Here is a 27,069-nt window from a genome sequence, read left to right as displayed (position 1 = left end):
CCTAGCGGTGTGCTGTAAATCAAAGGCAATTCAAAAATGCCTTCTATTTAAGACAAAACCCAAATCTATTATAACTCCTTTCGTTCATCGCTAATGTTCGGGATTGAAGAAATTATAGCCTATTTTTAAATCAACCTTTCTAGCCAGCGCTAAAACTTACTCTATTTTAAACTGAACAAACTGCACAAGACAGGGATCGAAGGTTATGACAGAATTGCCTTCGGATATTGAAAGCACTCTTGCCTCTTATAAGATGACAGTGAGATCAAGTCTTATTCCAGAGACTGAATGAATCCTGCACTGGTGGAGCTACCATAGTCAAGTGTGGCATCTAAGTGGAGACCCCTGTCTTCAAGATGGACATTAAAGGAAGAAAATATGGTTATTTCCTCCCAGCATTCCTGGCCAATATTTATGGGTCAATCAACACCAATAAAACAGGTTGCCTGGTCATCTATCCCGCCGCTGCTTTTGGAAGCTTGTTGAGTACAAGTCAACTGCACATTCTCTACATTTACAGCATTGATTATACTTCAAATACTTAATTGGCTGTAAAGTACTTTAGAATGTCCCAGACAATGTGTAAGGCAATTTATTATTTTAACTGTTTTGATTAGGGAAGGTTCTATTAAATAAATTAAACATGGTAATGCTCAAAAGTTAATACTTACCAAATCACTACTCATAACAGATGTCTGTGAAATCCACGCAGTTAAAATTAACATTCTTAGGATCATTAACCAAGATGACTACCCATAATTTCCACCGAACGTAGGAATCTACAGTTTAAATCAAACTTCTCTCACTTTTTCGGCTTCCACAGCAGAAAACTGAAACCCTTTGGCCTTTTGCATTCATTCCAAGGGCAAAATATTTAAGAACAAAATTTTAAATCTGTCTCAAACAATTTCACTCTCAGTAACATATTAACAAGGTCAAATTGGGATAAACGAAGAGGGCATCTCAACAGTGTTTAAGTGTAGAAAGATAAATTGGTTTTGACATTGAAAAAAGGCTCAAATGTTTAGTACAAACAGTAGTAACAAAGTAAGTGTATTTTGAAAACCTTGCAATTGATGGTCTAATGTCCTGTGTAGGAGAAAGTGAGGACTGCAGATGCTGGAGATCAGAGCTGAAAATGTGTTGCTGGAAAAGCGCAGGTCAGGCAGCATCCAAGGAAGCATCCTTGGATGCTGCCTGACCTGCTGTGCTTTTCCAGCAACACATTTTCAGCTCTAATGTCCTGTGTACCACAAATCAGAGAACAACGGAATATCTAACTTGTAGAACATTCCTTTTTAAATGATGGTGTCTACATTTATCTGCCAGAATTTATACCTGCTCAAAACAGCTGATTATTTGTAGTTCCTGAGTCAGTTGATCAAGAAGTCCAATGCTCAGAGTCTGAGATCCTAATCTAGGTTAACAGTACTGACGGGTACTAATAAACTTGCTCTACTCTGGTGAACTTCTGTCAATCTGCTCGAATACTCTCCCAATGTCATAGCATACCTCTCCTAATTTGTGCCATTGGAAACAGCTGTCGAGTTATTCCTATTGTTGTTTATGGGATGGTCCCACAACTACTGTACTGACCACTGCACTTTAACTCAGTATGCATACTTATGCATAAACTAATCCTGCAGGGTGGAGGCAACATGAGGCTTCCCTTTTCCATAGCAAACTATAAACATCCCCCCATCCCCATTCAGATTGTATTTGAGGATGAAGGGACAGGACCAAAGAACTCACGGCTGTTCCTAGATCAGGAAGACAAAACTTCTCCACATAGGTGCCTGTTACTTTCACAACTTCCTCTTCCACTCTGATTACAACGTCCCACTGTCTTACACTACACTGTTATCACTTTGAAATTGCTTTTCCATCTCCATTTGGTAATCATACCTCAACAGAACTAATCTCTGTCACAGACAACTGACTACACCCTCCTCCTCACCATCCCAATCCACTTCAGATACTGAATTAGTCCTTCTGGTCCTTGTGGGAGCTGACACCGTTCCAGTGCTAAACCTTCAAAACTGTTCATCAATATTTCACATCCAAAAATCCACCCTTAAATTTCCTGTACTGTCTATCATCACATCATTTACTTTCCTTTCTTCTTTGAGCTCTTGAACTGCCATTTCATTCATCGATTTGGTAATCTCTGTTTCCACTAATTTCACAGCACCTGAAACAACTCTAGAGAAGTTTACTTAAGTCAATCCCTTTATAAGTAACAATTGTGTCCCATTTCTTCTTGTCTTTCTTCAACTCTGGGGCAGCACGGTGGCTCAGTGGTTAGCACTGTTGCCTCACAGCACAAGAGTCCCAGGTTCAATTCCAGCCTCGGGGCGACTGTGTGGAATTTGCACATTCTCCCCGTGTCTGCATGGGTTTCCTCCGGGTGCTCCGGTTTCTTCCCACAGTCCAAAGATGTGTAGGTCAGGTGAATTGGCCATGCTAAACTGCCCATAGTACTAGGTGCATTAGTCAGAGAGAAATGGGTCTGGGTGGGTTACTCTTTTCAGGGTCGGTGTGGATTTGTTGGGCCGAAGGGCCTGGTTCCACACTGTAGGGAATTTAATCTAATCAACTCCTTCAAGTCTCTGAGACACATGACATGCCAAATATTTTCTTGAGCTCTCATCCTTTATTCACCTCTACAGACTGTATTTGCATATGCGTTTAAAGCCAATTAAACATAGAGTCATACAGATAAACAGCATAGCATGGAAACAGGCCCTCTGGTCCAACTCGTCCATGTCAACCTGATATCCTATATAAATCTAGTCCCATTTTCCAGCATTTGGCCCAGATCCCTCTAAGCACTTTCTATTCTTATATCCATCCAGATGCCTTTTAAAATACTGTAATCATACCAGCTTCCACCACTTCCTCTGACAGTTCATAACACACACACACACACACACACACACACACACCACACACCACACACACCACACACACACACCACACACACACACCACACAATGTGTGAAAAAGCTGCCCTTTAGGACCCTTTCATATCCTTCCCTGCTCAGCTTAAACCTATGGCCTCTAGTTCTGGACTTCCCCACTCTGGGGAAAAGACCTTGTCTATTTACCCTATTCATGCCCCTCATGATTTTATAAACCTCTATAAGGTCACCCTCTCAGACTCAAGACGTTTCAGGGAAAACAGCCCCAGCCTATTCAGTCTCTCCTTATAGCTCAAACCCTCCCACACTGGCAAAAGCCTTGTAAGTCTTTTCTGAACACTTTCATGTTTCACAACATCCTTCCTATAGGCTATGAGTTTTCCTCCTACACCTAAATCATAACCTACGGCTATGGCTGCTCTCTGAGAGAGATGACTAGTGGATAAGGGGAGAGTGGAGAAGGAGAGTCCCTCATGGTAACTTCAGTTGGTGTGGGTACTGAACTTATGTTGTTGACATCACTCTGCATTGCAAACTGGCCGAGCTGCCAACCAAGCTAACTGACCCCCGTAACCTATCAAAGCTGTCAAGAATCCATTATCACAAGCTCCTCGTCCTTGTCCATTTCCTAACTCTTGGCATCAGTATGAACAGTTGAGGGATGAGCTGACAGTCTCCATCCAATCAACAGCTGTCAGCCAAGTTAGGCTCTTGTGATGCAGTTATAGCATCCCTACTTGACCAGGAGTCCTGGGTTCAAGTCCTACACGCTTCAAAAGTGCGTCACAACATCTCTGAACAGGCTGATTAGAAAAACAGCTAGAAACACCCAAGTATATATCATGTTGCAGCTTGAATTTCAAGTTTCAGTTCCAACTATTGAAATTAAACATTTAGATGAAGTTTGAGCTCTAAATGAATAGTTTGTATCAGTGTTCATTGGCAAGAGGGGTGACGTAGGTAAAGAAATCAGGAAGGAGGATTGTGATACACTTAAAGAAGTTAGCATAGACAGAGAGGAAGTTCTGAGTAGTAAACATCTTGGGCCAGATGAAATAGATCACAGACTGTTAAGTGAGGCAACAGAGGAAATAACAGGAATGCTGGCAATAATTCTGAATTCCTCTCTGGCCATATGAGAGGTGTCAGATGACTGGAGGGCAGTCAACGTGGTACCATTATTCAAGATGGGAGCAAGGAATAAACCAGCAAACTATAGTCCAGTCAGTCTAACCTCAGTGGTGTGGAAACTGTCGAAAGCAATTGCGAGGAATACAATTGATCTGCACATGGAAAGCTGGTGATCGATTAAGAACAGTCAGCATGGTTTTATTAAGGTGAGCTCATTCCGATCAAATTGATTGAATTTTCAAAGAGGTGACGAGGTACGTCGATGTAATCTACTTCAACTTCTGCAAGCCTTTTGATAAAGTGCTTGGGAGATTAACAGCAGGAAGGAGCAGTGAGATTATGTATAATATGATTTTAGCACCAATGAAGAGTAATAGACAGACAGACTGATGCAATAACAGCAACAAAGTGGAGCTGTAGGTATTGAAATTAATTTTATTATAGGAATTAATCGTTAAAGATGTGTGGGTTGTCCCATAATATTGCACCAGCAAGAATTTACAAACTGTTATTTGTCTGGCTATGCACTGGGCCTTGCAAAGCAATGGAGATACAAACATTCTTAGTAATAACCAAAATGAAGTCTGCTTTGCAAGCAATGGCAGATAGAAAAGATGAATTTGCTAAGGGTAAACTACCACAGAGTACAGTCACTGACTGAATGAATTGAAGTAGAAACACAATTCCTGCTAGTTGCAATGTATTATGATATAGCACATCTGGCTTTACTGATTTTGGAAAAAAGGAACTTCTCTCAGTTAATAAAGGTTTACCTCAAACAACAAAAGACCAACCTTAAATTTGAAGTATTTGTAGCATCAGTGGGCAAAACAGTGCCTCTGTCAGAACTAATATCCTTTGTCAATCCTAAATCCGTCAGTGTTTGCCAAGAAAGAAATCTATATGGAAGTGACTCAATGATTACTTCATTGGAAGAGACAAACAAAGCTCTGCAAAGAAGTGACACAAAGCATGACAGTGTATTCTGCAACATATCAAAAGCACTTTCTGTTCTCAAAATATTCATTTCTTTCCTGGAGTTAGCTATGTGGTAGACTGCCCGAGAACCCAGTGACCATCTGATTCAGGGCCAAGTTGGATAACATTTCATCTTTGCAGATAAAGATCAGCTAAAGACCAGTGTGACAGAAGCATTCACATGTTAATCATTTTTAACGTGAATAACTATGTAGTACACAGCAACTGAAACAGGAGCACAATTATGGATGTTTGGATTTGTAAAAGCTTTGAAATTTAGTAGACGTGGAAGTTAAGGGTAATCTCAGTGGCATTATCCAGAAAGGATGTTTCAGACAACTTTATTCTCTTAGCTACAAATTTAGAGAGTCTAAAATGTCCTTAAGTGCACTGAAGGAACTTTTTAAAATTCAGTTCACGTTTTTGGAACTCAGCAATCACTCAAAGGAAAAACACATCGATATCTTAAACAAATCACTAACTTAGTGAGTACAAACCCTCCAATATACAATATGACCACATGTTTATTATTTTAAAACAGCATGCTTCATTTAGCTGTATATGGTGCAACTCAATGTAGAAGACAACATAGATAAAATTACTATTTTTGAGCTCCTAAAAGACACATCTGTTCAATTACCAGAGTGTAAGAATTACTTTGTTCATTTGATATTTTCCTTCCTGAAGTCAGATTAATAATAAGTTTAATACAAGTGTAAAAAAAAGAAATCTTTCCATCAGAACCTGTCATGTAGGTTTCCATTCTTCAAAGCTGAATCAATTCAAGAGGATGATAACACTGGTAACAGAAAAGGCTGTAAAATCATTCCCTTTTTCATATGATACAAACCCCAAGGCAAATATCTAACAGACGTGTTTGAAAAAGAACACCAATGCAATAAAGGTTTGGCAGTGCTCAAGGTGAAATAAAATTGATAGGCAATCTTAAACTCAGATTTCTGAATGAAATTAATAATGGCTGAATTTTCAAAGTGCTGAAGACTACACAACTGAAATTTTGCAATTGAGACTCAAGAAATTGGAATATGCTTGCCATCATCACTTATGCCAAAAGTCCTAATCTATGCTTTCACCAGCTCCTGGTTCAATTCTCAATGTTCTCCTTATTGTCACCTGAAGCTTCATATTATGCAAACGTTCAGACAGAATTCTCTTGTCCACATTCTGCTTCGCCAATCAAAGTGGCTTTTGCTGACCTCCAATGGCTTCCCATCTGAATCTTTTCCTTGGATGTTTTGGTTTGGCGAGTCCAACATAAAGAGAACAAGCCCTGGACCCCGGAGTCAGCTGCTGTTACATCAGCAGCGGCAATGTTTGTGATGTAGCCCACTGGTGAAAGATGGCACCTGAGGATCGGTGACTTCACTGTTGGTTGGTTCTGGCAGTGGCAGAAGTGCATCTCGGAGACATTGACAAGGTGGATTGCGGTGAGAGATGCAACTCAGACTTTGGTGTGTTTAGTGCGGGCAGCAGCAGAGGTGAATTGGTCCAGTGGCAAAACATGGCATCTGAGGATTGGTGACTTTGACAATAGTTCGGTCCAGCGCAGATTAGGTTTGATTTCCTACAGTGTGGAAACAGGCCCTTCGGCCCAACAAGCCCACACCGACCCTCTGAAGAGTAACCCACCCAGACCCATTCCCCCACCCAATATTTACCCCTGACAAATGCACCTAACACTACTGGCAATTTCCTATGGCCAAATCACCCTAACCTGCACATCTTTGGACTGTGGGAGGAAACTGGAGCACCTGAAGGAAACCCACGCAGACACAGGGAGAATGTGCAAACGCCACACAGACAGTCGCCTGAGGCAGGAATCGAACCAGATTCCCTGGCGCTGTGAGGCAACAGTGATACCCAGCATAGACAGAGGCGAAGCGGTGGTGGCTCTGAGCCGGCTCAGAACTCAAACGTGGATGGACTTCTCTTTTCATTTTCCTCTTATTCTTAAATCCATCAAAATGGCACAAGGTCATGATGTCGAATGAAAGGTTTTCTCCACGTTTTGTATTTCACACTATAACATACATGTGACAATAAAAATCACCCATTCATTCATCCCACATGCCCTTCACATTTACCTCTGCAAATAACTTTTAAGAGGAGAATGTAGCCTCCTCATTTGCCACCAACTCTTATTTCTATTCCCAGATTTGGCTTCCCTCTTCCACTCTTATGGATTTTATAACTTACATTGTACATTCCAATCAATCCTTTGTTCTTGCAACTTTGACCTATTGTGTCTTTATTTTACTGCTTTAAATCAATCTCCAACTTCAAACACCCCTAACAATGTTAGGTCACCTTTCCTAATCGCCTCTAATTCCAACTCTTTCATGAAACATGTTGATTATGCAGATTATTGTTAGCAAGTCCTGGTTGTGCTATAAAGTTTTAAAAAAGCTTTTAATTTTTTAAATAGATGACCAAAGAAATAGAAGAAATAGTATTTTGCTTGTTGAATAAATAAAAATTATTCATTAAGACTGTTGAAAGCAACAAGTGTAACAGAGGAGACACATCTTAATTGAAGGAAAACTCAAGACAATCATACACGTGGACATTAAAGTTTACATTCTAAAAGTTAGAATATTTAGTCCTAATGTTTAGAACATTAGAATCCAGAGCTTAAGGGTTTAAAATTGTTGTTCCTTCTAGATGGCCATCAACTTCAACAACCATCATTTGATATACTGGCATAAATGATCTACAAACCTACCAATTATAGGAATGATATTTTTCAGTTTGTATATGTTGGATTTGCTCTCAGGAACTGAATATACTGCATTAATTGATCTCAGCAAAGACAACGTCTGTGTAAAACTGGCCCTCCCCACAATGTTTGGGGTTGGGGTATTGTGTTTTTCTGTCTTGAGTAATTACTCAGTCACCAATCTGGATTTCCACCTGACTCTGTTGTAAGCTCCAACTGTTATATAAAACCTCAGTATTGAAACAGACCATTGCTACAACTGGTCTGTGTTTTTTTTGATAACCCATATGAGACTCCCCCCATCCCACTTCATTCACCTGCTGACCTTACATACCTAGATCCCTCACGTACTTAGCCTCTCATTAATCTTATTCACGGCTAGTCCCTGTGGCAGCAAGTATCACATTCTCACCACTCACTAGGTAAAGAAATGACCTCTGAAGTTCTTACCGGATTTATAAGTGACTGTCTTATATTTATAGATCTAATAAAGGAATAAAACATTTTCTGATAGAATCATGAGTTGAACAGGTGACCAGCAGATGTTTAATAACCATTGAATGAGTCACCATCTATAGGAGAAAAAGGGTGCAAGTCTGGAAAAGATAAATTTCAAAACACTGGACCCTGAAGCACAGTAAGGCAGTGAACAGAACCATGATTAAGAACAAAGTTGGTCACAGAGGTTAACAAGAAACACAATTCACATCATAAATCCTGTGGCCACTAAACCACATCAAAAAACTGGAAGAAGCTGATCTTGAAGTGACATGGTGCAGCAAGCAAATAAGGAAGTGATGCTCACTGTTCAAAGGCTTCTGCTAAGGCGAATGTGAAGTGTGTATGGAACGGACAAAAAACTAAAAATATCCAAGGAAAGAATTCGGATAACTGAACTGATGTTTTAAATTAACTGTTGAATTTAAAAGGATTTTGGAGATTGAAGTGATATTGTTAACAGAGTTGAGGCCAAACCACTGCTTACACATAGTTCAGCTAATGAACTCAATAGCTTTGTGTAAACCTCCAGGCTTAAGAGATTAAAAATAGAACAAAGCAGTGAAGAATGAAAGTACAAATTTGCCAGGCAACCTAAGAGTTCAATAAAGCTCCAGAAGCATAGTTTCAACAGCCCTCGTTGGATTCTTATAACAGTTTCGATGTACATGCCACCATGCAAACAGTTGAATGAACCAATGTTAAGGTTTAAATGTTAGCAGATTAAATGTCTTCTCCAAAATAAGAAAAAGAATAAATAAAATGAAAAGACTTGTGGATGTATAGTGCTTTTCATTAACTTAGTATGTCCCAAAGTTCCTTAGTCATTTAAGTAATTTTGAAATATAGTTATTGCTGTAATGCATAGAATCAAATATACTGGTCCTTAGAAGCTATTGAGTCAGAAACCTGTCAACAGATGCTGCCAGAAGCCCAAGAGTTTTTTTGCTTTAATCTCACTTGAAATTTACATAATTCGGTTTTTCCTTTTTAAAAATTCATTCAGGGATGAGGGATCGCCAGCATTTATTGACCTAATTACAGAGATGGCAGTTAAGAATCAACCACATTGTTGTGGTTCTGCGGTCACATGTAGGCCGCATCAGGTAAAGGTGGCAGTTTCTTTCCCACTTATGAGCCAGAAGGATTTTTCTGACAATTGACAATGGTTTCATGGTCATCATAACATTTGAGTCCAGATTTTTATTGAATTCAATGTCCACCATATGCAATGGCAGGATTCAAACCTGGGTCACCAGAATTTAACTGGGTCGCAGCATTAATTGTCTAACAATAATACTACCAGGCTTGCGCTGTCCTGAATATTACTTTGATTAACTCTGTATTAGAGTAAATCAATTGAGTTTGCAGCCTCATACTTCAACAGTCACAACATGGATAAGGTGAACAATGTGTGAATTCTCAGTTGCCTACAGTGCCATGCTAACAAATCCAGATATCATAACTGCAAAACAATGCATCTTCTCAACAGTTAAAACTTAATCTAAAGGGCCCAAACTTACATCGCTGTAAAATCCTGTTTAGTCAATTAAATTTTAATAGCTCAAGACAGAAAGAGAAGAAAGCATCATGATGAGTTAAAAATAACTAGTGAGATTCATAAATATTTGGAGTGATTTCAAAGATGCATCTACAATCAGCTAAAAGATGCAAAGTAAACTGTATTGCATTATTCAATTTTAAGCATTTTATATGAAAGTCAGTAGTGTCATTTCTCTGGATTGTTAATACTCTCTTGGTATTATTGGTACTAGAAAATCTTTAAGTAAGCCTTTATGCTTAAACAATGACTTGCATTGTGATGAAAGTTATATATGGTATTTAGATTTTAAATAGAGACAGAAGAATTTGGGTCAATTCTGTGAAGTTCTCTTATGAAACAGATTTGAAAGTCATTTGGAATAGTAAGCTAACTGCATCAATTGAGAAAGCATCTGACTGTAGTCAAACGCTTGGAAGAACAAAGCCAATGTTAAATGGATGGAATGCTTGTACAGTGGAATTTACAATAGACCAGAAAGCCATTAGTTTAGCTTCAGTGTCATAACACAAGTTTGAGGTCTCAGTTCAGAAGGGAGAGGAGTTTTCGGGAGTAAGAGAATCAAGTTTTTAGTTCATGGCTATACAAATTCTAAGCCAGGAGAGTTTGGACAGAAAAAGTTATTAGAAATGAAAAGCTCAGGCTATCAGAATTGTGATAGGTTTGTGGCAGCAGACACAAAGAACTTGCAAAATTGTATTCTATGTCCATGGAAGTTCAGCCAAATCAAATTTAAATATTCTTTATTGATAAGATGTGCTCATTATAGCGAGTTAGTTCATTTCCAATCACGTTTACTTAAAAAAAAACAACTTTCTCCTTTAGAATTGATTATTACGTGATGGTTGAACTGACATGGCCTCCACTTTCTTCTGCCTCTAGGAAAATATCTCATTTGGAGGGTTGGGATAGGAAAATTGCTAAACCATGTATGTGGAAAGAAGCTGTATGCTGTCACATTGTGACATTACATATCAGTCTGTGTCACTAGGAATTCAAATACGTTTACAGATATCAGCGGTTTCAATTTAAGCAAGCATTTAAATAGAATGTGTACTCTTAGCTTGAACTCAGAAGTCAAGAAGAAACATTTTTAGAAAGGGTTACTGTACCTTAGGTGGAGATGGCTGCTGCTGTTGTTGTTTGTTAGGATTTGCTGGCTGCTGAAGTCGGAGAGCTCTTGGGATGAATTCTGGAGCTAGAGGATTAAGGACATATGTCTTCTTCAACTCAAGTGCCTCCAGCTGTGCCTTGATTTGCTCAAATGTGATGCCATGGAGACTGTTGTTCTCGTGACAGATATCAATGAAGCTTTCCCAGAATTTCCTTGAAGAGACAGCAAGAGGGAGATTAAAATGAAGTTCAGCCTCAACTTGCAACAGCTCAGATTATCAAGAAATGCATTTTTAAACCAGGTATAGAAAGTTAAATTCGTACAGGCACACAAACAAGAAGCCTTTCATAAAACAATACAGGTGTAAAATACATACAACTACTGAGGAAAACAATACCTCTTGAGATTGATTTTAGAATTTTATATGGTTTCACTTCATTGGAGGGAAATTTAAAATGTATATTGCATCAATTGACAGTGGTTCAGAAATATAAAATAAATTGAAATGCTAACAAACCACCTCCCACCAAACTGTATCATTTCAGGGCTTTCAGTTTGAAATACTGCCAGTAATATGTATACATATTAGCAATTAGAGTCATAGTGGTGTATAGCATGGAAACAGATCCTTTGGTCCAATTCATACATGCAGACCAGATATCCCAACCTAGTCTAGTCCCACTTGCCAGCACCTGGCCCATATCCCTCCAAACCCTTCCTATTCATATACCCATCCAGATGCCTTTTAAATGTTGCAATTGTACCGGCCTCCACCACTTCCTCTGGCAGCTCATTCCATACACGCACCATCCTATGCATGTAAACATTGCCCCTTAGGTCTCTTTTATATATTTCCCCTCGCACTCTAAACCTATGTGTTCTGGTTCTGGACTCCTCCGCCCCAGGGAAAAGACTTTGTCTATTTATCATATCCATGCCCCTCATGATTTATAAACCTCTATAAGGTCACTCCTCAGCCTCCGTCACCCCAGGGAAGACAGCCCTAGCCTATTCAACCTTTCCCTATAGTTGAAATTCTCCAAACCTAGCAACATCGTTGTAAATCTTTTATGAACCCTTTCAAGTTTCACAACATTCTTCTGATAGGAAGGAGATCAGAACTCCACACAATATTCAAAAGTGGCCTAACCAAAGTCCTGTACAGCCTCAACATGACCTCCCAACGCCTGTACTCAATACTCTGACCAATAAAGGAAAACATACCGAACGCCTTCTTCACTATCCTATCTACCTTCGATTCTACTTTCAAGGAGCTATGAACCTGCACTCCAAGGTCTCTTTGTTCAGCAACACTCCCTAGGACCTTAAAATTAAATGGGTAGGTCCTGTTAAGATTTGCTTTCCCAAAATGCAGCACCTCGCATTTATGTGATTTAAACTCCATCTGCCATTCCTCAGCTCATTGGCCCATCTGATCAAGATCCCGTTGTACTCTGAGGTAACCTTCTTCGCTGTCCACTACACCTCCAATTTTGGTGTCATCTGCAAACTTACTAAACATACCTATTATGCTCACATCCAAATCATTTATATAAGTGAAGAAAAGTAGGGGACCAAGCCCCGATCCTTGTGGCACTCCACTGGTCACAGGCCTCCAGTCTGAAAAACACTCCACCACCACCCTCTACCTTCTATCTTTGAGCCAGTTCTGTATCCAAATGGTTAGTTCTCTCCATATTCCATGAGATCTAACCTTGCTAACCAGTCTCCCTCGGGGAACCTTGTCAAAAAACTTGTCATTTAAAGTAAATTCTGTAAAAATACAGAAATCACACTCAATGTTGTATAGCAACTGGAAAGGAGGCAAAATACACGTCACAAGTCTATTCTGAAATAGATAAAGAAAGAATGGGATGAAGTTTGCTAATAAAGGTAAAGCACCATAATACAGGAATAATATTTTCAAACAAAATAGTGTTAAAATGCTGTTCTGTATTTGTTGAAAGTTGTGTCAATTGTACAGAAAAAAAACTTTTGAGTGAGTGGTGGAAGATGACGTGCAATAGATTTATTAATAACTAAGGCCTTGGGAGATTTCATAATTACTGATGAATGCATTTCAATAATAATTTTAAGCCTTTGCACCAATGAAAGAGTTTGGCATGAGGGCAAGGTAATCATGTATAAATTGTTTTATAACAAGCATTGAATTAATACTGGTATGTACTATTGCTCTATCAATCAGTAACATGGCAAAGATTTGTGCTTGGAGGTTCACCTGTATCAAATTCCCAACCTCAGCCACCATATGGCAACTGGAAGAGTTACAGGAAACAAAACAAGTTGCTCTAGGACATGTAAAACAATTTTGTAGGAATAATGCTGAAAGCTTAAAAACAGATTATCGGTCTGACTTCAAATAGTTTGTGGAGTATGAGCAGATCAAAGTAAATTACAAAGGAAAGAGGAAAAGAATCACCAAGCTTAAACAAAAGAATCGTAATAGGCCTCAAATTGGAGAACAGCACAAATAATTATTTCCACATAACTTCAAGGCAAAATCATTCCGTGAATATACTATTCCCAAAGAAAATACCAACTGCTGCTGAAAAGTTTTATTCCAAGAATTTCTAATATCTATACATATTACTGGCAGCATTTCAAACTGAAAGCCCTGAACTGATACAGCTTGGTGGGACGTCTTTTGTCAGCATTTCAATTCATTTTGTACTTATGAACCAATGTCAATTCATGGAATATACATTTTAAATTTCCCTCCAATGAAGTGAACCCATGTAAAATGATAAAATAATCAATCTCAAGAGGTGCTTTTTTCCTCAGTAGTTCAATGAATATCTGTAGTTTGGGGCTGCTGATCTCATGCAGATTGGCAATAGGAGATCTGCAACTGGTTGAAGTGTTACATATTAAAAAAACAAATTTGAAGTGCCATGTTGAAGGAACAGGGGAATGAGACTAATTGGATGACAGAAGACTGGGGCTAATTGGATAACAGGGGGAAATGGTGTAATTGGATAGCTCTTCAATGATAGAATAAATTCCTTCCACCTGGTTCGATGATGGTGATAATAGAAACTAATGAATATGAATATGTGGTCTTCAAACACAATTAGGATGAGGCTCAATGGCAATGACTCCAAAGTTGGTTGCCAACAAACATACACTGGATAGGCTATTAAAGTTTAATTCTAGATAAGTCAGCTGGTGAAAGGTAGAATGGAAGTCTAGTCTTTGTACACTTGCCAATTTTTACTTAAGAACATAAGAACTTAAGAAATAGGAGCAAGAATAGGCCATCTGGCCCCTCAAACACCAAGTGCTTTTCCAGCACCACTCTAATCTAGACTGATCTTTTTCGTGGACTCAGTTCTACTTACCTGCCCACTCGCTGTCATCCTTAAATACTTTACTGTTCAAAAATCTATATTTGCATTTAAAACATTCAACGGGGTAGCCTCAACTGCTTCAGCAGGCACAGAATTGCACAGAATCACAATGCTTTAAGAGAAGGTCCTCCTCAGCTCAATCCTAAATCTGCTATCCCTTATTTTGAGGCTATATCCCCTAGTTCCATCAGCGGGAACAACCTTCCTACTTCCATCTTATCTATTCCCTTCATAATTTTGTGTTTCTGTAAGATCCTCCCATATTCTTCTAAATTCCAATATGACTAGTCCCAGTCTACTCAATCTCTCCGCATAAGCCAATCCTCAACTCCGGAATCCCACTGGTCCTCACCTACCACCCCACCAATCTCCATGTACAGCGCATCATCCGCCGTCACTTCCGCCACCTCCAAACAGACCCCAGCACCAAGGATATATTTCCCTCCCCTCCCCTATCAGCTTTCCGTAGAGACCACTCCCTCCGCGACTCCCTTGTCAGATCCACACCCCCCACCGACCCAACCACCACTCCCGGCACCTTCCCTTGCAACCGCAGGAGGTGCAACACTTGCGCCCACACCTCCCCCCTCACTTCTCTCCAAGGCCCCAAGGGAAACTTCCATATCCGCCACAGATTCACCTGCACCTCCACCCACATCATCTACTGCATCCGCTGCAGCCGGTGTGGCCTCCTCTATATTGGGGAGACAGGCCGCCTACTTGCGGAGCGATTCAGGGAGCACCTCTGGGCCACCCGGACGAACCAACCCAACCAACCTGTGGCACAGCATTTCAACTCCCCCTCCCACTCCACCGAGGATATGCAGGTCATTGGACTCATCCACCGCCAAACCACAACAACCCGACGGTCGGAGGAGGAGCGTCTTATCTTCCGACTGGGAACCCTCCAACCGCAGGGGATGAACTTGGACTTCACCAGTTTCTTCATCCCTCCTCCCCCCACCTTGTCTCAGCCGGATCCTTCCAGCCCGGCACCGCCTTCCTGACCTGCAGTCTTCTTCTTGACCTCTCCGCCTCCACCCTACTCCGACCTATCACCCTCACCTTGACCTCTTTCCACCTATCACATTTCCAACTCCCCTCCTCCAAGTCCCTCCTCCCTACCTTTTATCTTCTCCTGCTGAACACTCTCTGCTCATTCCTGAAGAAGGGCCTGTGCCCGAAACGTCGAATCTCCTATTCCCTGGATGCTGCCTGACCTGCTGTGCTGTTCCAGCAATAAAGTTTCAACCTTGATCTCCAGCATCTGCAGACCTCACTTTCTCCTCCGGAATCAACCTAGTGAACCTCCTCTGCACACCCTCCAGTGCTAGTATGTCCTTTCTAACGTGAGGAGACCAAAACCGTACACAGTAATCCAGGCATGGCCTCACCAGTACCCTACACAGCTGCAGCAAAACCTCCCTGTTTTTATACACAATAAAAATCTACCTCCTAATCCAATACATAATTTCGATCAGCCGGAATCTATTTTAATGCCTACTATTTGAACATGAGTAAATACTCAATTATGATAAAATTAACAACACCATTCAAACATAAGCAGACGAGGACTGAAAATGGAAGTAGTAAAAAGAATACATACATTTTCTACCATTCCCTAACACTTCCCGTGGTTTGGATATGTGCTGGAAGCTGTTTATAAATAATGTCTCATTCAATCAACATGATTGAAAGTCTCTTACCATTTAAAAATATCTACAACATTTCTGACTGGAGGCAAAAGCTTTGATTACTACAGAGGCAGAACACTTCTAATACATTTTAAATTTCATGAATATTGAACTTTGTTGCTTCCATGAGGTAATAAAGTGATAGATAAAGGTTTTGGGTTGAATTTTTTCTGAACATACAAAAAAAATTGCTTTTTAAAAATTAATAAAGCAAAAACTGGAAACTTTAACTGAGATATAGGTGCGGCAATACACTGGAACACTTAACACCCGAACAAATATATTCTTAGAGGCTCTATAATCAGCTGCCTTGACAATGTGTTTTAAGTAGTCTTCATAGCGAACTTTGTTATGAATATAAGATAAAGGGGTAGGAAGGAAAAATGAAGCCAGACGAGTCATCCAAAGGTTGGCCTCACTAGTGAATAGGTCGAGTGTGTGGTCAGGCAGCATCTGAGGAGAAGGAGAATCGACATTTCGGGAATAAGCCCTTCATCAGGCCTGACCTGCTGTCCTTTTCCAGCACCACACTAGCGACTATGATCTCCAGCATCTGCAGTCCTCACTTTCTACTCACCAGTGAATAGCACTGGAAGGGGTCTAACCAGGTTACCAGAGCTTTCAATCTACATGGCTCTTAAAGCTTAGGATGGGAAAAAAAATCCTTCAAATGCAAAAGAAAAACAAACGGCATTAAAACATTGCATGATTCCAATCAGGAATCAAATGGAATACTCTCTTCTGAATAGGTGAAATATTAAATAAAGAATTGAAAAGTCTAAGCAAAAACAATTCAGTTAATCAATATCTTTCATGCTGGATTCCATCCTCACTTCCTCACTGGGATACCACAGCTGCAGTATAACTTCAAGATACCAAAGTACAAAATGCCATGAGAGAGTCTGAGGCAGCGTGCAGTAAAATTACCAATGCATCCTTCAAAAGCAGATCTTTCATAAATTTACCGGGTTAGATTGATAATAGCTTCAAGACCAATGAGCTTCACTAGTGTGAAGGACAAGTAGCATAAATTCATGAGAATCCCATAACCTCCAAATTCTTCTCACAAACTGTCCTGATGGACAAACTTCGATGTTGTCACATTATTAAGAATTTTTGTGGAAACAATCAGCAGCACAAGGACTGCTGTGGTTCAAGGGACAAAACTCATTACCACCTTCACACTGTGGCTATAGATAAATATTGCTGTCTGATGAGCATCACCTAAATTAATCAAAATGGAAAAAAAACTCCCACTAACGGCATTTTTGGTCTTTTATAGTTCACTCTTGACAGAAGCAAATTGGATGAAGTACTCATAAAATGCACTTGAAAAAGGAAGGTACATTAATAGACTTGTATGTGATAAAGTAAAATATTTCTGCTTCCAAACTCCAAAGTGAAGAAAAATTGGATTATCTTATGCTGATCAGAATCACTGTCAGTAGCCTTGAAAATGTTAGTTTCGTCTCTTAGGGAACAGACACAAACAGCACAGCATTGGAATCTTATCCTGAACTACATCTGGAAGCAATGGCTTCAGTTCAATGTCTCAGCCTGCAGACGATGAGTTCAAGCTTCACTGAAACTTTAGCACATAATGTAAAACGATAAGTGCAAAACTGAAAATGCACGCCGTTAGTGATACTGTTGTTCAGATGATACATTAATTGAAGAATGCATCTAAACTCTCAGATGGACATTTTTTAAAAATCCATCGCAGTTTTTGAAGAGGAAAGGAGTGCTCTATGAGTCCTGATTAATATTTACTGTTTAAATAACATGATCAAAAACAAATTATCTGGTGTTGTATCTCATAGTCCACAATATTTTACAGTGTGTACTGGCTGACGGATTTTTCCAAATTACAACATCAATTACACTAAAAGCACTTTATTGGCAGTGAATAGCTTTGAGATATTCTGAGATTAAGAAATACAACTTTTGCAGATGACTTTTAAAAAAAATGTAAAACTTTATCCTTACAGTAGACAGAGTACAAAATGCCACAAGAGAGTCTGAGGCAATGTGCAGTAAAATTACAATGCATCCTTCCAAAGCAGATCTTTCATAAATTTACTGGGTTAGGTTTTCTGCCCATTGACCATGAATGGATATAAATCTAGCCGACTGAACCAAGCCCTACTAAAGCAGCTGTTCATTCATTTTAGTGCTTCTCAGAGGTTGCGTTTTGCAGTACTAATGCCTATTATCTTGCTTAGAGATTCAGGTTCAATTCGCAGAGTTATACAAGGTATTAGTCATGCTTATATTTTTGGACAGCTGAGCTTTAAGCTTTACTCGCTGCTGCTGATTGAAGTGAAATTTGCTTACATGAACCACTGGAATGGTTATGGAAAGCAGCTTGTCTAGAACTATATTCAATTTGCCACGTTAATGGTTTTAAGACAACAAAATAAAAATTGAATGAGTGCGGATTTAGGGAAGGGGTGATGGTAAAGGGACACAGACCACAAAAAAATTCAAGAAAATGAAGTATGGGTTTGAAAAAAATTTAAAATAGCATTGTAGGAATGTAGGTAAAATACAAAAAAATGAAAGTTACTTCAATTTCCACATCAAAACACACATGAATGCTTTCCTTTGGTCACGAATGAGCATTCACATAGAGGTCATAGATAAAGAGATGTAGGCAGTTTTATGTTCAAATCAAGCATAACCACCTCAGCTATGTTAACTAAGGAAGAAAAGAATAAAAAAATAGATGAGAAACCTTACTGGGAAATGCAGATGTGAAGTAGCATTGATGCATTTCCCAGTAAAAGCTGCAAGATGGTGACAACAATAGCAGCAACTATGAACTCTTCAACAAACCTTTTGAGTTAGCATGAGAAAAGGCCATTCTTAACGTTCTGCACGAATATTAAAATACCTAAAGATATTACTATGTAAAGCCAGTCAAAAACCACTTTACTCAAACACCTTAAGCTCAGTTAACTACTGGATTGGGACACACATTTCTAACAGTACAGATGAACTACTAAAACTTCTTAATCTCATCAAAACTCATGGAATCTAAATGTGTCTGATTTATAGGGTTAAGTAGGAGCCACAGGTTTTGATGCTGCAAGAACCAAATTGCTAGCAAAAACACAGGTATAGTAAGAACAGAATTTTTCTCCCCCAATTTGGAATAAATATACATAACATATCATTTTTGACCTTGGGTTTTAAAACAGCGGGAGACGTATTTTGGAAAAGGCCAAAAAGTCATCTGGAGAGTCAACCAAATAAATCTTTTCAAAGCATGCAGTTAACTGCACTAGAGGACGTACACAAGAGTGACTATTCTTCAAAATTACTTCAGAGGCTTATTTACACACGTAAATTCTTGGACAAATCCTTTGTTCTTGGACTTATATTGACATCAGCATTACATTTTACCGGTGCATAAATCTTGACTTCCAAATCAGCAAGAACATTTAGCAGCTTTCAGATTAGAAATGTAAATATTATTTAAAAAGGTATCTCCACCCAAACGAAAGAATCCTGTCCCTTTGTAAGATCATAGATCTTTAGCACTATAGTCATGCCCATACTTTTAATCTTGTACAATCTGAAGTGACTAAACTCCATCCATAGACTCTTGGGAGGTAAGCTGCTGAAAATATGCTCAGGATGCCTACTCGTTGTCAGGATAGAGGGGATTGGAACACCCAAGCCTCAGCTATGAAAGAGAAGCTTGGCAGTATCTTGGTTTGGAATGCAAGCTGTAACTGAAATCTCAATAAACCCCATCCTCCACCTAATTTTGCATTGCATATATTCAGACAGATTAAACAGAAAAAAAACATTTGTTTACAATCATGACCTTTCGGAACTTGGTACGCAAAATTTTCAGGTTTGTTCAGGTACCCATAAGTTCAGAGCCTGGCAGAAATGAGTCCTGGCCTCATTTCCTTAAAAATAAAATTATATTCCAAATGCAATTCATTAGCTGCAAATATATTAAAGGCACTTCTATAGTGGAAGATCATTCATTCAGTGAGACAATGCTCAAGAGCTATCAGCTCTCAACTACTTAGATAATATGTGTGCAACATACACACACGCTCTTGTTCTGTTTAACAATTTTTACAGCTTTAACTAACTTGCAGTTGGGAAAAGAGAGAAAACTTTCACAATGCGATCAATGGTTCCTGGCAAACAGCCAGACAGGCCATCAACAGCATGTAAGGAGACTCTTAATTGCTGTTGAAAGGGAAAAACTAGCACAGCAACATATGCAACCAAATTATATTGCTGCAAGTCTCACAATCAGCTTATAATGAATCTTTTAACAAGTTAAGACAGGAATGGTATCTACCATGGTTATGACTGTAGCAGGGACCTAACTGAATAGGTTCAAGGTCAAAAATCACACAACACCAGGTTATAGTCCAACAGGTTTATTTGAAAACAAGCTTTCAGAGCTGCTTCTTTTGGTGCTAACACGTGGATGAAGAATGAGGCTCTGGAAGCTGTTTCCAAATAAACCTGTTGAACTAATATCTGTGTTGTGTGATTTTTGATCTTGTCCAACCCAGTCCATCCACATCATGAGTAGGTTTTCTCAGTACATCAGGCGTATAACCTGGGCTCTCCTGGTTTGGTAGATTCAATGGTACACAGCAGACAGGCACCTACAGAGCAACTGGGAACTTCAATGCAAATTCACTACTTAATTTGAGAACGCCAAAAAAAAACAAGATACCCCAAAACTGACATGAGGTCATGCCATGAGTCACGTGCCTGGAATCCAAAACAAGCCAAATTGACAAAGAAAGAGTTAGGCTGTCAAGGGGAAGAAGTGCAAGATGAAACAGGAGCTGAGGTGACAGAAATACAGAGATGATGACCATAATTATTAACCTTGATTCTGCTATCTGTTCATAATTTCTGGTTGTGCAAAATAAGGAGCTTGTCCAAAATGAATACCAAACATAAATATAAATGAAAGCTTGCACGGAGCCTGCTGACATTTGAAAAGATCCTGACAGATCGGACTATAGCCTCAACTTCACTTTTGTGTCTATCTCCAAATGTACAAATTAGGAACAGAAGCAGGCAATTCAGTTAAAAATTCTACTTGCATTTTGACTTCTGATAGAAAGGTCTAACTTGTCAAAATTGAATGCCTCAACTGATATGCATACAGATATAATCGCATAGTTTCAGTAACAGATACGTGCAAATGGCACAGAGAGTAAAGCAAAGAATAAATTAGACCAATAGCGAGATTTCAACACACATTAAGAATTACTTACTTTGTTGGTCATCTAAATTTACTGTGACACTGTTGCTAACACGAAAAAATTAATGCCATTGCACAAACAATTTTGCTTCAAATATTTGCTGTCACAGTGAATAGAGTTGTGAAGCTGCTTCAATGCAGTATGGCAGCATGTAACCAATAATTTGTTCCACTTATAATCTTCTACATTAATTCAGGTAAGGTAAAGTCTTGCAATGCAATTCAAGAGCAATTAATGATGGAGCTGACAGTATTTTTATTCGAGAGATGCTACATCAAGAATAGACATTGTCAAAACTTCACAGTCTAAACTGTACATCAAACACTCAATGGACCACAAACATAATTTATTTGCAGACTAACAAATCAGAGTTCAAATTTAATACTTAAATGATATCCTGTTCAGAAATATCAGGTAGACTGTCCCAAATGTATGAACATTATGGAAACAAATATGAAGTAATGTGTGCCTTGGTCAAAACATTTCCCCTTTTTTTTGCTCTGAAAGTCCCCTTCATATTTTATTAAGTGTGTAGGATTACACCAAAACGAATGAAATACACATAATGGTAATTAAAATTTAATTCCTTCTTCCACCCCTAAAGTATAACTGAAACCAATCTTTAAAGGATACCAACTTTTATCATGGAGGGTCATCAGATGCTGCATTTCAAATAAACTACAGCTTTGGGAGAGGTTAATTCTGGAGAGATTAGGCACGCCCATGGGGAGGAGAAGGAACGAACTAACGAACAAGAAAAAAAAGTGATTTTGGGCTGCTTGTATTAACTTCACAAACTCATTTAAAGGGCATTAGCAGAGTTCAGAGACAAGATTTCTGCCTAATCTTTTCTTCAATGAGATAAGGTGTGAAACATCAAAGGAAGTTCAAATGGGGAAAGGAAATTGTGAGGCAGACATCTTCAGAACAAAAAGGAGGATCAAAGAAACAGAACTATTATTTCTGATTTTAAAAAGGACACAGGCACAAACAACCCTATCTCTAGTTTGCTTTGACAGAATTTTCATCAAAGAGAGGCTGTTAGGCCCAAATGGTCTATATTGGTATATCTAATCCATGAAAACCACTTCTCACTGCAGTTCATTTCAGTCTCATTATCACACCTATTTTTTTTCCTCTCTCGTACTTATCAAGCTATCCTTTTAAAGGATACATCTACTACTTGCATCAATCCTTATAGTAGAAAGGCAACTTAGTTTTGGATTCCCACATAAATGAAAACATTTCCAGTGACCTTATTGGACTTGATATTTCAGAAGGCCTCTATAAGGTTTTCTACTTGCCTTCATTTTTGTAATGAAAGACATTGTATTGTTCTTGATCATTGTAACATCTCAGAACTGTTAGTCTAAACCTTCTTGTGTTGTTTCTGGATAAAGCATTTTTCAGAGTGAAAACCTGGCTTGATAGTCCCTTACTTTGTATTTTTTTTAATAAATGGAGGTCAGTGACTGAACACTCTCACAAAAGAATAAAATACTTATTGAACAAGAAAAAACTTGATCTTTATAACACTCATTATAGGAGTTGGGAGGGCATGTTGCGGTTGTACAGGACATTGGTTAGGCCACTTTTGGAATATTGTCTGCATTCTGGTCGCCTTCCTGTAGGAAGGATATTGTGAAACTTGAAAGGGTTCAGAAAAGATTTACAAGGATGTTGCCAGGATTCGAGGATTTGAGCTATAAGGAGAGGTTGAACAGTCTGAGGCTGTTTTCCTTGGAGTGTCGGAGGCTGAGGGGTGACCTAACAGAGGTTTATAAAATCATGAGGGGCATGGATAGGATAAATAGACAAAAGTCTTTTCCCTGGGGTGGGGGACTCCAGAACAAGAGAGCATAGGTTTAGTGTGAGAAGAGAAAAATTTAAAAGGGACCTAAGGGGTAATGTTTTCATGCAGAGGGTGGTGCCTGTATGGAGTGAACTGCCAGAGGAAGTGGTGGAGGCTGGTACATTTGGTACAACATTTAAAAGGCATTTGGATGGGTATATGAATAGAAAGGGTTTGGAGGGATATGGACCGGGTGCTGACAAATGGGACTAGACTAGGTTAAGATATCTGGTCGGCATGAACGAGTTGGACTGAAGTGTCTGCTTCCGTGCTGTACATCTATGACTCTGTGGCTAGGGAAAAAAAATGTTGTAGCAATTACTCATATCAGAAAATGATTCAAATTCACACTATTCCTTTTACCAAGCAATACCCTTACAAGCACCAAAACTCCAGTGAAGATAATACTGTCGATTAGATTAGAAATCAGAATGGATAAACTATGGGTCTTGGACATTTCTTCAACACATTAACCATTTACACAAATCAAAGCCCCAGTCCATTGCAAGCCACTGAGGAAATATTAGGTTAGAATTAGTAAAGATTTCCTTGTCAAAAATAAATCTGCAAATCAAAATACATTTTTTAATAAACTGAGGAAAGGTAGGCGACAGTGCCTGGAAAGCATCCAGGTAGCCGATGTGTGAAAGAGAAGAAATTAAGAATGACCAAGTGATGACACAAAAGAGTCCAAATGAAATCTCTTGGAAATAGGGAATTTCCTGGTTGCAAAATTCTGTGCTTTCATTCTGAGGCTGACACAAATTAAATGTGAGTTTATTCACTTTAAAACTGAAAAGAACTGTAAAAATATCAAAGTTTCTCTGGAGTACTGCTGGAAAACAAATTCTTCTTGATTAAGCAATGTGGCAGCCAAGTCAGTAGCAACGTTCACCATACCTGTGCCTAGGGAACAGCACACATTTATTGAGTGCCCCAAGCTCTTCAAAAGGCACTTTCAGTGAAGTGTAAAAAGCCAAGGCAGAAATACATCTCCACCTAAATTAAGTGTCAATTGTGGAGGAAGTTTTGCCAATCAGCCTTTCAAAATTAATGGATCACTCTGCACAACATTCCATGTGCTCACTACATGATGTCATCGGTACAATACTGATGAACATCATGCAATTCTACTTTCTTTTGAAATTCTCATCTCTCCAGGGATTCTTATGTGTGGGGTTGAGTAGAAAAGAGTCATGTTCTAGCACACAAAAAGGACTAAGTAGGTCAACCAGTTGTATTTTCTCCACCTCCCGCAGCTTTTAAAAAAATGACTAAGTACACCAACACATTGTTTCCATTATTATAAATTCAATATGTACCTCACTTCACCCTACCCACACTATTGGAAGATAGTTTACAAGTACCCCATAACCTATTACATGTTTACACAAAGTGGTGTTGAACAAGGAGCTGAAGACATTTCTAGCAGTTGCTTTCTAAATATTAAAAGGAATTTTCTAAGAATAGGTCCTACAATTACTTCTGAACATTCAGAGAACCGGCCCACTATTAAAGGCGATTTTTTAAAAAATCACAAATTTTGGATGCATTGGAAGGCCAGTAATTACTGCACAGCTCCAGTGCCCCTCAATTGTACTACTGAGGCTTTTGTTATAAATCATTCATTCAGGGATGTGCACTTTCCTCGCCAGCACAGCATTTATAGCCACTCCTAGTTGTCCTTGAGAGACCCACTTGATTCATTGCAGTCCATGTAGTAACTGCTTTTCAGAAGAGTTCTGAGGATTTTGACACATTGACAAAGGAAAAGCAGAAATACGAGAGGTATATTTCCAAACTAGGATGAGGTGCAAACTTGGAAGGAAATTTGCGGGTGCGCTTGTGCCTGCTTTCTTTGCTCTTCTAGATGGTAAAGTTGGAGGTGTGATGAAGCCCTCAGTTTGAATCTATTTTTTGTAATGAGCAAACTGGCAATCGAAGACTGGTGACATTTACCGAATAGACTGCTGCAGGAGTTGGTAGATTCAATTCAATATTCAGTTTATCCCAGCAAATGGGGAGGAGCTGTTTGGGAGGTTTTCAATAGGTCACTCAAGACAGATCAGAGGGTCACTGAAAAGTTCCGAGAGGACAGGCAAGGAGACACTTGCAGAAGTAGGCAGAAACTCGGTTAGGGGAGTTCCACATTTGTTAGTCTAGTTCAGGATTGCAACATGGATTTAGAAAATGCTGTTGAGGGAGCACTGTCAAGTTGTGGCAGTGCATCTTGTAGTTGTTACCCATTACAGCTATGGCATATCTGTAGCAGAGACAATATATATGTGTCAGGTAGAGGGGTGCTGGTTATGCAGCTCCTTTGTCCCCTCTTGTGCTGCCAGAGTTGCACTTACTCAGAAAAGTGGAGAGTATTTCATCACAGTACTTATACCTTGGTGGAAAGGGGAGTCAACAGGTAAGTTACTTGCTGCAGAATACTCGACTTTCTCACTTGCTCTTTTCGCCACAGTGCTTTTTTCCCTTATGCTTTCATGGGATGTGGCAAGGATCGCCTTTGTTCCCTATCCCAAATTGTCCTCGATGGGCTTACAAGGCCATTTCAGAGGACAGTTAACAATCAACCAAACTGCTGTCACCCTATCTATTCTTTATGCTCGTCCAGGTTAAGGGCAGATGTTCTTTTCTAAAAGGACATTAATGAGCCAAATGGGGTGATACGACAATTTATGTAAGTTAACATAGTCACCTTTGCAGAGTATAGTCTTACATTACACAGATTTAGTAACTGAATGTAAATTCCATTAGCTACCATGGTGGGATTTGAAGTGGAACAGTCGCCTGGGTATCTGAATTACTAACCTAGTAGCATTAGCACTAAATCTCCATCTTTCCCAATAAATTTTTGTCAATGGTAGCCTCTGACGATAGTGACAATGGTGGTTTCAACAATGATAATGTTATCGCACATCAAACAACGATGGCTAGACAGTCTCTTATTGTAGATGGCCACAGTCCAGCACTTGTGCTGTGCAAATGTCATGCCGCTTATCATCCCAAACTGAGGGTGGCATCCAGGTCTTGCAGCATGTTGGCACAGACAGCTTCAGAGTCTTGAATGAAACTGAATACTCTGCAATCATTACCCAGCAGTACCTCTTTTGATTTTACAACAGAGGATAGGTCATTGATGAAGCAGTTCAAGGTGACTGGGCCCAGAAGAAACTCCTAGACCCATGTCTTGACACTAAAATGACAAGTATCTGTACGACAACAGCAGCAGTGTAATTTGCTGGCTCATCACTTTCTCAAGACCAACTCGGGATGGGCAATAAATGTTGACCTAGCCAGTGAAGTCCAAATCCCATGAAGAGTTTTCTGTTAAAATAACCTTTTGTAAGTTTGCCCATTCCTGTGAAACTTGTTGTGCTCTGTCCTCAGAGCGCATTTAGAATCAACAAATACATTGTTATTTCAGGATTGAATACTGGAAGGAAGACTATCTACATGCTTTCTGGCTCATTAAAAAAGTAAATTAGTATTTACTGAGCACACTGTGAACTTGAAACTCTGAGGAATATATTTCTAAACTAGTTGCTTTTACAATCAGTGTGGAATGGTAATTATTAAAATCATTCCAGCTGTTTCTGTATGTTCCAGCTGGGTCTGAGGGCTACCTAATGCTCCAACAAATCTGCCTCTTGCAGAAGAAAGCTCTGTAACAAGGTAATTTGAAACATCAAATCATCTCTTTAATTTGAGATACGAAATGTTGATAAGGCCACATTCTTTAGTGACATGCCCAAAAAGATGAGCAGATACTCAATCATGCTTGCACAACTGAAGTAGATTCAAGCTTCAATTCTGTTTTGTTAAAGTACAGAATGACCAATGACACAGCTGTGATTTATCCCTTTTATATATCACAACAGGCAGTTAAATCAATCAAACTAAATTAACATCAAACACAAACCAAACTCTCAAAATAAATCTCAGTCGATC

At 39.2% G+C, this 27,069-nt stretch overlaps 1 protein-coding gene across 6 annotated transcripts in view; it reads right to left on the bottom strand.

Moving 5' to 3' along the window:
- helz (helicase with zinc finger) overlaps nt 1-27,069 on the bottom strand; it is a 276,040-nt gene that overhangs the window by 82,671 nt on the left and 166,300 nt on the right. For all 6 annotated transcript variants that reach the window (XM_043715064.2, XM_043715069.2, XM_043715066.2 and 3 more), the window contains one exon: nt 10,939-11,152. In XM_043715064.2, coding sequence (XP_043570999.2) covers nt 10,939-11,152 — 214 coding nt within the window. The remainder of the gene's footprint in view (nt 1-10,938; nt 11,153-27,069) is intronic.

Source organism: Chiloscyllium plagiosum, unplaced genomic scaffold (assembly GCF_037043375.1).
Source record: "Chiloscyllium plagiosum isolate Xiang-an unplaced genomic scaffold, Cpla_swu_hap1 HiC_scaffold_25, whole genome shotgun sequence".
Taxonomy (NCBI): domain Eukaryota; kingdom Metazoa; phylum Chordata; class Chondrichthyes; order Orectolobiformes; family Hemiscylliidae; genus Chiloscyllium; species Chiloscyllium plagiosum.
Note: the sequence above shows the minus strand (reverse complement) of the source record. Positions and strands in the feature narration are given on the sequence as shown.